This window comes from Branchiostoma lanceolatum, chromosome 5 (genome assembly GCF_035083965.1).
Source record: "Branchiostoma lanceolatum isolate klBraLanc5 chromosome 5, klBraLanc5.hap2, whole genome shotgun sequence".
Classification (NCBI taxonomy): domain Eukaryota; kingdom Metazoa; phylum Chordata; class Leptocardii; order Amphioxiformes; family Branchiostomatidae; genus Branchiostoma; species Branchiostoma lanceolatum.
Window position 1 is genome coordinate 16,616,560 of NC_089726.1, and position 12,961 is coordinate 16,629,520.

The following is a 12,961-nucleotide window of genomic DNA, read 5'->3' on the forward strand; positions in this document are numbered from 1 at the left end:
ATAGTGAAGTTCACTTGTTTATACTTCACTAATGGAAGTCTTTTTAACAATAAACAATTTCACAACCCTTCCACTCTGTCTCTAGCTGGCGGAGAAGAGAAAAGCCCTGCTGGACGAGCTGGCCATCCAGGTGCAGACGTCCTCCGAGCAGCACCAGGAGCAGGTGGCCCAGCTGGAACAGCAACACAAACAGCAGCTGGAACAGCAGGAGCAGCAACAGGCTGCCCACCACCAGCAGCAGGCAGAGATACATCAGGTAGGAACACTCTCACTTTTAAAACATGCTGATTTAGTACTTATGATATTATTAATTGTTAGTCCACACCGATTTTATTTGTTGATTCTCTGATTTTTCCAGAAAAAAATTGGAGGGACAGGGCGAAAAAAAATTTAAAAATTTTTTTTGCAAATAGTCTGGGGTGAAGATTAGGGTTTAAAAAATGAAGAATAAGAGGATTATTGAAGTTTCAGCTTTTTGTGGCTCATTTTATGCAATGCACCCCTTTCTTTGATCTATATACTATAATTACAGGAACAAAATTACCTTTTGCCATGTAATATATGGATTGATATTGAGAAATAGTTTTAATGAATACAAAATACTGTGACCACACTTTTTAGGTATGTGCAGGTCTTTTTAATATATTTTGGTGGCTATTGAGTTGTACAAGAGAACAAAATAGTAAAATCATGAGTAAAAATTTGTGAATGGGAATAGCTACCCAATGTTTTTTTTAAATGGGAAAAATAGGGGAGGCTATTCCAAGAAGCAAAAAAAAAAATTGGTGTGGCCTTTGTCATATTTTCCATGTAGATTTTGAAGTTGTTACTCCCTTCTTTTGCATTTTTCTGTTGTGGACAGCATGTCCCTTTGAGTAGCACTATTTTCAACATGCACGTGTGTGTTGGCAATTGCAGTTCAACTTTGATTCAGTACATGTAAACAAAACATCTTAAAGGTGTAATTTCGTAACTTTGAATTTGTGCTCTGTTTATTTTAAGGCTGTATTAAGCACTATGTCTTGTTGGATGATTGTTAATGTATTGAACGCAGTTGTATACAAAATGTATACACATTGCTGCGCCTTTTGATATACTGTAAATGCATTTAAGTTTGCATGGTTTTATTTTTGTATTAGGGAGAAAATGGAGTGTTTGCGGTGGTGTTGAGTTTGCGTTTGAAACAATAGTGGTGCTACAGAAACACTGTCGAAAAAATGTTCGCGGTGGTTTTAAGTTCGCAGCAAAGAGCTTAAACCGCAAAAAACGCAAACATTAAACCACCGCGAACATTTCTGCATTTACAGTAGTGTTATTTTGATAGTATTTAAAGATATAGTGTATTGCAACAACAGTAACGTTATATTCATTGGTTCAGCGGTGTAATTGATTAAAGGCCCTACAGTGCTAAAATCGGTTACAAAGCCTATAGTTGTTGATATACTTATCCTTATGGGTAATATACTAAAACTTCCGCTCATTAAAATTCAGTGTTAGACAATTGTTTTATCTTGTGGGTATTATCATATGGAAGGCTGAAAAATTGGGCACAGGTGAATACAAGCCCCCTGTATGGTATTGACTTCTCAATACTTTGGTTCCACGATGTCTACACCAGATATAGCTCTCCTATTGGGCATAGCTGTTACTGTCGCATCTTTATATCTCTAATGTTTTAATCTATAATTGTTAACACAAAGGCAGCTTCCTCCTAGGTGTTTTTCTACATTTACACGATTCAAGTCATAAAACATCAAGTTGTTGAAGACTGATGTTACAGAAGGTCATGAGACTTGTTTCTAAGGTTTATGCAGTTCCTGTTGCGTTGGATTTTGGCGCTTTTGAAGTCAAGCAACAAGGGCTTTAAGGTCAAAAGGGTTGGGTTTCAACTGAGATAGAGGAAAAGAGCTATTTGTCCCTTAAAACGTGTTGATTCGATGGTGCACTTATTTGTAGGAATTTGCATTTTCATGTTTGGAAAGCAGTCTGTCAAAATATATTACTTGCCAGAATTAACTTTTGTGCCGACAACTCCCCAGGGGCTGATTATACCTTTAGTATACGCACGTCCTACCAGCTTGTAAGCATTCTGATCTCGGCTTTAACCTTGTGACATTGTTATGATTGGTTTGAAAAGGTTTTCTATCCTTGAAGCAGTGGCATGTACAAATATGGAGCCGAGCTGTCTCTTATCATCATCTGTGGTTGAACCCCAGGTAGTTCCTTCTTCCTCAGATATCTTCAGTCTTTCAGTTTTCCCTTGAGACATTTTCAAAGACATTTTTCTTTCTGCCTTCCATTCAAGCTAATGACATTTTTGTGGGGTTAATGGTAGTGGTTCCTGCTATAGAGTCAACTTACAAATCAAAATCCCTTTGTTCAATGATAAAACTAGCCAGTGGCAACAAGTTGTCACTAAATAATGATGTATCTAATGTTTGGAGATATTTTTCCTTTAATAGAAGTGTAAAGGTGTTAGAACCTTTTTTCAAGGTCCCATCTTTCAGTGATTTCTCTTATCTCTATCTCTAACTTTCTCTGTCTTTAAAAAGTTCTCCTCTCTCATGGCGTCTTATTGTCTGCTTGCCTAAGGTGGCATGCTCTTAGCATTTGAACTGTCCCTTTGAAGATCTGCCTTCATCTTAGTTTGAAAAGTTGAAATGTTTTTCTCTCATACACAAAGACACTTTGTCAAAGTAAATCATTGATTTTATCAGATACCTATAGCAGCTCTAAAGTGCATCGTGCATCCATATATTCTAATTTTGGTAACTTTTATCACTAAGTGGATGACACAAGCCTGTATTGATGAAGGTTTAGTCTAGAATAACATGGCCCTTGACTAGTTACCTCCTAATAGTTGTTTCATGTATATTGAACAAAACACTAAAGAGAATAAAATATTCTTTGTGGCATGCTGATTACAATGATTGAATTTAAATCAGTGTTTTTCTTCAACCTATGCAAAATATCATCTCATTCAAATCATCTGGAAAAATGCACAATGTTCGAAAAGCATGTAATAGCTCAAGACGTCGTGCCCTTGGGAAAGGCACTTAGCACATATTGCCCATGTCCTAAGCCCTACAGTAGGGTTTGGGTTGGCGTTAGGAAGGGCATCCAGCCGTAAAAACTCCTGCTACAAAAAAGGCTTGCACTTGATGAGGAGTTCTGGGGCTCACCCATCCATGTGCAAGCACGTCCAACCCCCATATGATGGGGAATAAAAGACATTAAAATGGATAGAGAGAGAGAATGTTGTTTGTATACAGATTTCTCTCAGAATTTTACAGATATGTACCAAATGGTTTGAAGAATATTAGTCGATGTTATAATCAAACGTTTCCATGTCTGAAGTGTTATCTATTTCTAAAGTATTCTTATAAGAGAAAGTGCCATGATTTCAATCAGTGACACAAACTTGCTTTTAGATTGTATTAAAAAGTGCAGAGAAACTTACAGTAGACATACATGTACAACTACTTGTAGGTCAAGCTCCCATGCTTGAAAAATCTCACTCTCTGGGCTCATTGGACCATGCCAACAAGAAGTCAAGACAAAACACCAAAACATGATGAACATTTATGACGTCCCTTTCGTGATCTTGTTACAGTTCCTGTGAAATGCGACCCTGTGAATTCAGACGAGTTACATCAATGAACATGATTACTGTAGCTTAAGCTTGTAAATCCGGTGACGAATGGTATTGTGTGCCGCAGGTTTAATGAGAGAGGATTTTTTGTGCTGCATATTGGCTGATGAAGGTAGAAACTGGCTCAGCGTTGACAGTTTGAACCATTCCTGCTGTTCTTTTCCTCTCTAGCTTCTAATTTTGCATTTTTATCTGGTATGAAAGCAATTAGACACCATTTTGAAATGCCCTGTGGCTATTTCCGCCTTGATCCAAAGCAGATCCCATCCCATCATTTAACAGCAGAAAACAAATATTCCAGGATTTTGTCAGGCTTAGAAGCAGACAGTTTTGGAGCGACAGTGGAAGTTAAGCCCCCAAAGATTATTAAAATCAGTGGGTCATTTATTATCCATGATGATGACTATGGAGATGAAGTGTATTCAAAATTGCCGTCAAGACATTTCTGTACCGCTCTGATTGCAGCTTCTTTTTTCTTATATCTCTTACGTACTAAGTAGGAAGATTTATCGAAAGTTAAATAGGAATTCTTGACTGTTTTACACAGGTTTCAGCACCTCGGACAGTACCAAACAATGGAAAAGATAATAGTTTTGTCCTAGCTGTCGAACAACCCACATCAGAGTTTTGACATTATAGCTTCAGACTCTGCGGTGCTGTGTTTTCTCTGTTGTTTTTTCTTTGTCCTACCAAGTTAGATTGATCATATTAATTTTTTTCTCTCCTTAGCTTTACACAAAGACTGTAACATTTAGCTCACTGCCTGTCTTGAAGCCTTGTCTTGAGTTCTCATATATAGAATATGTAATACAATGGTACCAGATATTCTGCAGGACCAGCTATTGTCCACTTTGGTTGTCCTTTAGTTTGCATTAATATTTTTCTTGTAATTTACTTGTACTCTCCAACCTTGTATTTCAATAACATGTTATTACTGCATGACTCTATTGTTTCAATCTATCTTCAATACCATGATAACAGTTCCTTCATATGTAAAGGGGGCCATAGGTTCAGTTATTCCCCTCCTAGAACTTTGCAAATAAATCCTTCATCTGTGGCAATAACATTGAATCCAAACTTTAAGATGAATTTGTTACCTAATATACAACTTACATGTGATTAGCTGATGCTTGTAGCCATTAGAACATTACAATATTTGGTGTCCTCAACTCTATGTGGCAAGCACAAAGATACATCAGAAAACAACACTATGTAGTGTTTCTTGTACCTAGACAAGTTTCCAGTATAAGACTTATCCCTAGGCTTGTTTCTGTCAATTTCTGATTTCTACCCACAGACGCTTAAGGCTATTCAAGCCTCTGTATACTGAGGAATGATGTACATGTACATTGTTGTATACTGGGATTTTTAAGCCAGTTAAATCCAAATCCAAAGCATTTCTGATTCCCACCCAGAGATGCATAAGCCTCCTTAATCTGTAACATGCATAGTGGGACAATCAAATTCATACTCCTAAGCAGGCACTGGAATACTGCAGGTAATGAACTTATTGTTGATCTTATTGTGTCCTAAGGAAGCCCGAGACACTCCGTCTGAATTCACGCTTTATCTGCTGAAAACAGACAGGAGCTGTAGTGCCAGTGGGCCATTTTGATTCGTCTCCTATCGAAGCCGTAGATGCAGCAGGTATGAGGTTATGGTCACCTAAGCTCAAGCATGAAAAGAAACACAATATCTTAAAGTGAGCTGTATCCCCCTGAAAAAACGCAGGGATCAAAAAGTCATCAAATACGCTGGAGATAATGGGCAGCATTTGCCTGGACTTAACAGAATTTTGGGGCATAAGAACGAAGCGGTTCACCCAAGTGCAGCATTGCTTTCCTGCAGCAACATAATATATAGCCCGCATATACATCATCCACTGCATCGGTGTCCTAGATTTGCAGACTGTTATTACACCCATACTATCAGCATCTCGGCTTTGGGAAGCCTTTCCTTTATGGTTTCTAGATGATATATGGGTTATTTTCTACCCAGGATTGGCTAGAGTGCAAATGTCACGGACTCATTCCCGGCTGTGATTCGAATGCGTGATGTCCTTGCTGTTTGCTATGGTGCACTGTCCGTAGCCCCTATAAATCATATTTTTTCATCTGTGCAGAAAATTTGATTGTTCTATATGGAGGAAATGGATATTAAAGCTTGTTGTAGGAGTCATAAATGGGGTGATGTCCTTTCCGTTTTAATGATGCCAGTGCCTCTATAACACTGGGTCCGGGTCAGCTACATGTAGGACAGCATGTGATGAATCTGGGCTATTTTTAGAGGCAGAGGAATGCTGTACATTCCCTCCTGAACAGAATTCCCTGCAGATACCAGACAGAGCCTCTTTCTGGCTTCTGTCACACCATTGTTGGTGGAATATCTTATACCGTAAAATTCCTATTTACGTATGCACCCCTCCTAACGTACCCACCCCTCCTAACGTACGCACCCCCGATTTGGGGACGATTGCGGGCCTGACTCAGTGAGTTGAAACGTTCAGGGAAAAAAACCCTCCTAACGTACGCACCCCCTCTCCAGCATTTCAGTGGATAGTTAGAGGTTGACATGATCATCCTTCCGATGATGTTTACCGACTTAAAGCATTACTGAGAAAATGTTTCTGGGTAGAAAATGTCAAACAATTCAAATATATATGTATAATTATTATTTATTCTTTATTACTGATTGATTGTGTGGTAGCATTCCACACTTCATTTGCATGAAGATGTACCATACACTCAAGCTGATATGCGATTTTTCCGAGGAAGAACCCCTCCTAACGTACGCACCCCGACTTTGGCATCGGCCTGGAGCACCTGCTTGCGACATGAAAAGTTTAAAAAGTGCGTACCTAAATAGGGATTTTACAGTATATTAAGAAAAGTTTGGTGTAAAAGTTCCTAACATAGAGGATTGTTGTCGACTTTTATTTTTATCTATTGAATTTTTAGACAGCTGGTTGGCCCATTATTTAAACTGATTTTCAATGGGGCCCAGACTACAAAACAGTTAGAATCAGTATAACAGAGAAAATCAAGTTATGACAAAATATGACATATGAGAATGAGGGATAATTTGTTTTGTGATAGTAGAGGTATGCGGGGAGTTACAAATGTAACAGCAAGACAAGCTGTCTTTAAGAAAGTGTGGAAGTCACCTTCTTCAAGATTGTGCAATGTTGAGACTTGTCTTCAATTTATCAAAAGACCACCGAATGTATGATTTAATATAATATGTAGTTCTCCTTGCAAAATAATCCAGCTTCAGTCCATGTTACCAGTTTGTACGGCTTAGAGACCATGTAATCATTGGACAATAATGCTAATAGATTTATTCCCCAGTCTGTAACTAACCACACATCAGGAAGTATTAGTAAACATGTATTATCCTCACTTCTGCTTTACTCTCCTACCAGTAGCTTCGGCTTATGACAATCTAAAGCAACAGTTCCCTTATGGACCTTAAATTCAGCACAAATTTAAAGTCCATGTGGGAACCGTTGCTCTGTTTTGTGTTAAAATAGATATCTGGAGAATTTTTTAAAGAGCTTTTAGATGGACCATTTGCTTTTATATCATACATACTAATTTTTCTTCCAGTCCTTGGAGGACATACCTACATAAGACAGCTTTGGCAAGATAAGACAGCTAGCGACATTATAGCCTATACTGTTGCTGTCTTCCATTATTTTCTGCTACTATTTTTTATCTTGATTTTTTATGTAGTAATATGCATGCAGTAGTTCCTGCTTTTGTTTTTGTGATAGCTTTTTGTGGTTGATCACCTGTAACCTGATTGGTAAATGAACCAAACTGGATGTTGAGTGCAACACGACCCCGTTGTGCATGTAGAATTACAAAATAAATGCCAAGTACTTCTTATACAGTTACTATAATTGCAGTTCGCTTTGGTTATGATATTTGGAAGTGTGTGAGAATATTTATTAAAACTCCCGTCAATCATTATAATAAGTATGAGTTGCTGTTACAATTTTGTAATCATTTTCACCTGTTACATGCATACAAGATGTACATGTACACACATTCAAGCACAATGTGAAATAGGACTGATCGAGAGACATGACAGCTAATACATTCCCCTGAAGTATGCATGTATCGGTTTATCGTTAAAGGGAAACGGGGTGTACAGCACTGATAGTGAAAAGATTTTTACAGATATGATGAATTTTGCTGCAGAGTAATCCCAGGATCTGAAATAATTGCACTTGTGACGCCTCTCAGCTCAGGTGTGGGATTGTCGGGTCTTAGTGACGGTACCTACACTGGGATTGTGCCATCAGGCATCCCCATAGTTATGGGCCGCTCCGGTAGGGCTGGGCGTGGCACGCTCCCAGTGGGATAGCATGGAACAAAGTGCTTTTTGTGGAGCCCCATTCGATAACACAAGAAATAGCTTTCGTTCTCTAAAAGGTCTCCTATGACACTAAGAATGTCTTCAAGAAGTATATCATTTTTGTGAATTTCAACAATTGAGTCTTCGCATAACTATAGACAATAAAGCAGTCAGGATCCGAACACCTACATGTATGAGAAGCATTGTGTAGTTTTATGTGCAAGGACTTTTGTCCAGTTGAGTTTTATTTCGGATGTTTCAGAATAATCAAAATAAACTTGCTCTGTCATGGTTATTAAAAACAAAGGCAACAACAAATAAGATGCCCAAACAACTCATTGTAATGAATTTTGTTACAATGTGAGCACGAAACTCTGTACCATTTCAAGTATATGATGCCATCCACTCTCACTTACTGTCCATTTTATTGTCCGTTGTTCCCTGTCATGTACATAATATTTTTTAGCATGCACATATTTCTGAAAAAGAGAACTGTTACCAGCTTATTGCGTCATTCAGCCCTGCCACAATCCAGCTATATTGATTACTGGTATTGATTGTAGAGGTAGATTAGTGTATGTTACACCCCACACATGCTTTTAGTCCAATGATTATGTGTCCACCTGCCACATCTTAGTCCCTATTGACTCATTCTTAGCCCCTTGTCAGTAGCTGAGATCTTGCCTTTGGACTAGATCGTTAATTGTTTTTAACAGAAGTTATCAAATTTTTTATTGTGTGCAATGGAGGATATTTGCTACAATTTACCTGCGAAGTTGCAAATCTCTCTTGCAATAGATGTAGTTTTCTGGATCATAAATTCATATTGGTCTAAATCTTGAAATGTTTGGGGTGGTTTTATTTTCGTAGTTTTTGTGGGGACCTCTCCACAGCAAGATGATGAATATGTGTTTCCATTGTATTACTACTGCATTACAATGCTGTTTCATCTGCAAACATAAAACTCATACTGCAAAATTTCAAATTGAGTCCCCATGATTGGCATAATATATTGAAAATAAGTGGATTTTCCGTGCGACACCTTTTGTTTCTCTATATTTACTGTCATTGTGTAAGATAGTGATGCATGAATTTGTTGTTAATATATGATTTTCACAGTCACCTTTTTTCTTTGAAATATGAGAGTTTTAACAGTCTTCAGCTTACATGAGGAAAAATTACTTGTCTCATTAAAGATCTCAGTATCACTTACATCTGGCTAATAAATTGTCCTGTTAACACTATTCTAATCTAAAGATTTAATTTTCTTCATGAAAGATAATTTTAGAGATATGATTTTAGATGATATGGTACATAACTTAGACAGTCCCCGATAATTTCTCTTCCTCTGATTTAGTGTCAATTCCCCTCTAGGTATTTACAACTAGGTAAAAATACTTAGCTGGGGTTTGCTCATCAAAATTCCATCTCCACCATTCCCTCCTCACCTCAAGTATTCATTTACTAATAGATGATCGTTTGCTGTATTCATTACCATATCTTACACATAGTTCAGATGTAGGTACCCAAAGTATCAATAAGAGACCAAACCAGGAGCACTTGTTGTGCACGAGGTGTGGTGAAGAGAAGGCTCGAGTTAATAGGTTTACTGTGCACATTACTAATTCCCATGCGTCTCATGTATATAGTTATTACCCCTGGGTGACCGGTTTCATCAAGTCTGATGTGTGGGGGAACTCATGCAGAAACTCCAAATATCACACACACCAGCTACGTGGAATATTCTGTGCACTCGTTGACCATCGGAGGACAGGTAAATGCAAAACGTAGTTTCTCATACTGACGGTATTAAGTCTTGGACTGTGGACATGATTTGAGTGCATTGACACCGAGGAAAAGGTGTTCACTACATGACTTATACATCAACCTTTTTGGGACTCTAAATAACATTAGATCTGTATTATGTAGGTTACTTTTAGTTCATGCCAAGCCTAAAGTTGTAAATCCATTTTCCCCTCTCTAAACAGCTTAACTTTATTCTCCAAGCAGAGGTTAGGCTCCGGCTTGTTTTTGATGTCTTTTTAGGCTTTTTTTCTTGGACTGTCTATTTTGTCAGGTTTTCTTTTTGGCTGGCGGATAAAAAAGAAAACCTGACAAAATAGAAAGCCCAACATAAACGCCTGAAAGGATGTCAAAAACAAGCCAGAGCCTAAACTCTGCTTGGAGAGTAGCTTTACATATAGCGTTGCATTTACTCAACAAAGTCAGTTTGTTTGTACTTGGATTACCTATAACTGCTGTGGAACTTAGATAAGGGTGGCTATAAGCTTACGGGCTGCACAGCATGAGTATACATGAGTTTGGATCCATATATTCTTCTGGCACCATCATCCATATACCGGTAGTAGGGTGCAGTGGTCTTGTGATTAGCAATCCCTCTTCCGCGGGGGTTGCACTCCTGGCGAGCCAGTTGATAAAAGCTATTATTAGTAACATCAGTATTTTCTAAGAATTCAAAGCAAAGCAGAGAATAGGATACTGTTGGAACAGTGAGTCGAGTCTGGCGCCAAGTCTGTTCCTTTTTTGGCACCAACTCTCCTTGCTTATATGTGCATTGTAATCTGTCATAGACTGTACAAGGAGGGATGGGCACACCCACAGTGGGAGTTTTTATTTATTCAGGTTTACCACATTTGTGGAAGGATTGACATACTGTAGATGCAGAAATGTTCTCGGGGATTTAATTTTGCGATAGGGAGAAAATGGAGTATTTGCGGTGGTTTTGAGTTCGCGTTTGAAACAATAGTAGCTATACAGTCACACAATGGAATTACTTTTCGCTGTGGTTTTAAGTTTGCGGTAAAGAGTTCACCGCGAAAACCGTGAACATAAAACCACCGTGAACATTTCTGCATTTACAGTAACAGGTGACCATCACCTTTTCAAGATGTCAACCTGGCCCAGACTATAAGGTTTGATCCACTCACACTGGAAGGTACCCCTGCACTTTTTTATAAGTGTGGCGGGTTCTTTAACGTGCTCAAGGTGTGGCTCTCCTGAAACACAGGTCCTCCATGTTGTGTTTTGTCTGAATGCAACCGCAGCTAAAATGCTTACAAGGCCAAAGTTTATATTTGTCATAGTTTGTTAGCTTGGGAAAGAAGCTGAACATGTTTGATGTTGGATAGAATGTGACTAAGTCTTACTCGAGGTTAATTGCGTACTTCAAACTTTGTCAATGCGAGAGTTGGAAAACAGCCAGTTCCAATTAGGTTACTGGTGATCTTCACTGTGTTAGGTACTTTGTGGGGATACAAAGTACTATTTGGTGAGCTCAAATGCCAATTTTCGTTACTCTGCAGGTATCATATTGCTGATACGTATCAGTAAACGTTTAGTTAGACCCCAGAGTTTTGTCAATCTTTAAAAGATTACGGCAGTAATCCTAGACACATTTGCATCAAAGTTTTGTTGAAACAAATTTTTCTTGTTGCTTCGTTTTGGTGTCATGGTTTTGTAAGGGTTTAGCGCTTACATCATACCCAAAATGATGGAAAGGGCTATTTAGTCAATATTCACTGAATACCAAATGTACAAGCCAAATTATCAGTGAAATATTTACATTACAGTGCAATTTGTGAGAGTTGTAATTGTGTTCCATCAATCAAAAACTGAGCATTGCCTTAGGGCAGCTTTTATTTTTGATTACCAAGCAAATCAGAGATTCTACAACTGTAACAGTAACTGTAGTAATAGCTTTCAGTAGCTTTGTTTCGATTTTGTATGCCAATAGTTTGCCATACAAGACAATTGCAGGGCCCAATTAAAGAGAAATTGTAAGAATGGATCAAACAAGTTGTATTACTAGCTCCTACCTGTGCATTTGTAATTGCTCTCCCTCCTGTATTATCTAATATTCCCCCAGGGATTATTAGAGACAGTGTAATATACTGAGGGATCATTATTTTTATTGGGTTGGAACAGGATGGCTTTATTGGGAAGATTATAGGATTTGTCAGTGTTTCCATATTAGGAGCCTGCAGTCATTTGCCATAGTAACTGTTCCTCATAACTTGAAGCGCTCTTAAAAAAGGACACTTTTATTATTGTACTGGTACTGCAAAAGCTGTTGCCGTAGAATACAGTACTTCTTACTCTGACGTGACAGTCATGGCTCATTAAAAACATCCCTGGTTATGTTTGGCCATCATTTAATAAAAGGCTATAAAAGATAGCAGACAAACTGCTGTCACAGTGGTAAATTTGAAATCAACAATAGTCTTGTGAATATCTACATGAAGTTTCATTTACATTTGTTTAGATGCAGAATCAACATTCAATTCCATAATAATGAAGAAAAATTATATTTCAAAGTATATTTTTTCCGACCATGTTCCAGGATGAAAATTCCTCACTCAGTGGAAGGATAAACAATGGAGCAGTTTGAATACAGTATAATGTGCATTCAACAGATCGAACGCATACACATGTAGATGCAGTCATGTTGTAACTCATCTTTTTATCTTGGTCAATAAAACGGATGGCTTGTTGACGTCAAAGGCAAAAAATCACTTGCAACATTAGGAAACCTAGATCATAACAGGTGCCCCTGGGCTTTTATGGTTAAGGAGATATCAGAGAACACGGCATCCACCAAAAAATCTCACAATCTCGTATTTCTAATGGAATTTTTTGTAATCTACATTGAGCAACTAAAAGCCATTCTGATATTTTGCTGTATCCTTTTCAACAACCGTCTTGCAAGTTAAAACAATGTTCCAAAAGGATTTATTGATTATCATATGATAAGTAAAAGATGAAACTTATAGCTTTGTAATGCTCAAAATTAAGTCTCCATCTTAAAAGTTGACTTCAACTTGACAGACATGACCCTTTAGCCCTCCAAGTGTTAGAGCTAATCCAAAGTACATATCGGCTGTATAATTAACCTGTGACACTGTAGGAGGTAAGAAGATGTAGACCTCTCCT

The 12,961-nt window shown here is 38.0% G+C and overlaps 1 protein-coding gene across 4 annotated transcripts in view; it reads left to right on the forward strand.

The window, feature by feature from the left end:
- Positions 1-12,961, forward strand: part of LOC136435461 (GRIP1-associated protein 1-like) — a 124,795-nt gene that overhangs the window by 37,112 nt on the left and 74,722 nt on the right. For all 4 annotated transcript variants that reach the window (XM_066428985.1, XM_066428984.1, XM_066428986.1 and 1 more), the window contains one exon: positions 86-256. In XM_066428985.1, the coding sequence (XP_066285082.1) occupies positions 86-256 (171 nt within the window). The remainder of the gene's footprint in view (positions 1-85; positions 257-12,961) is intronic.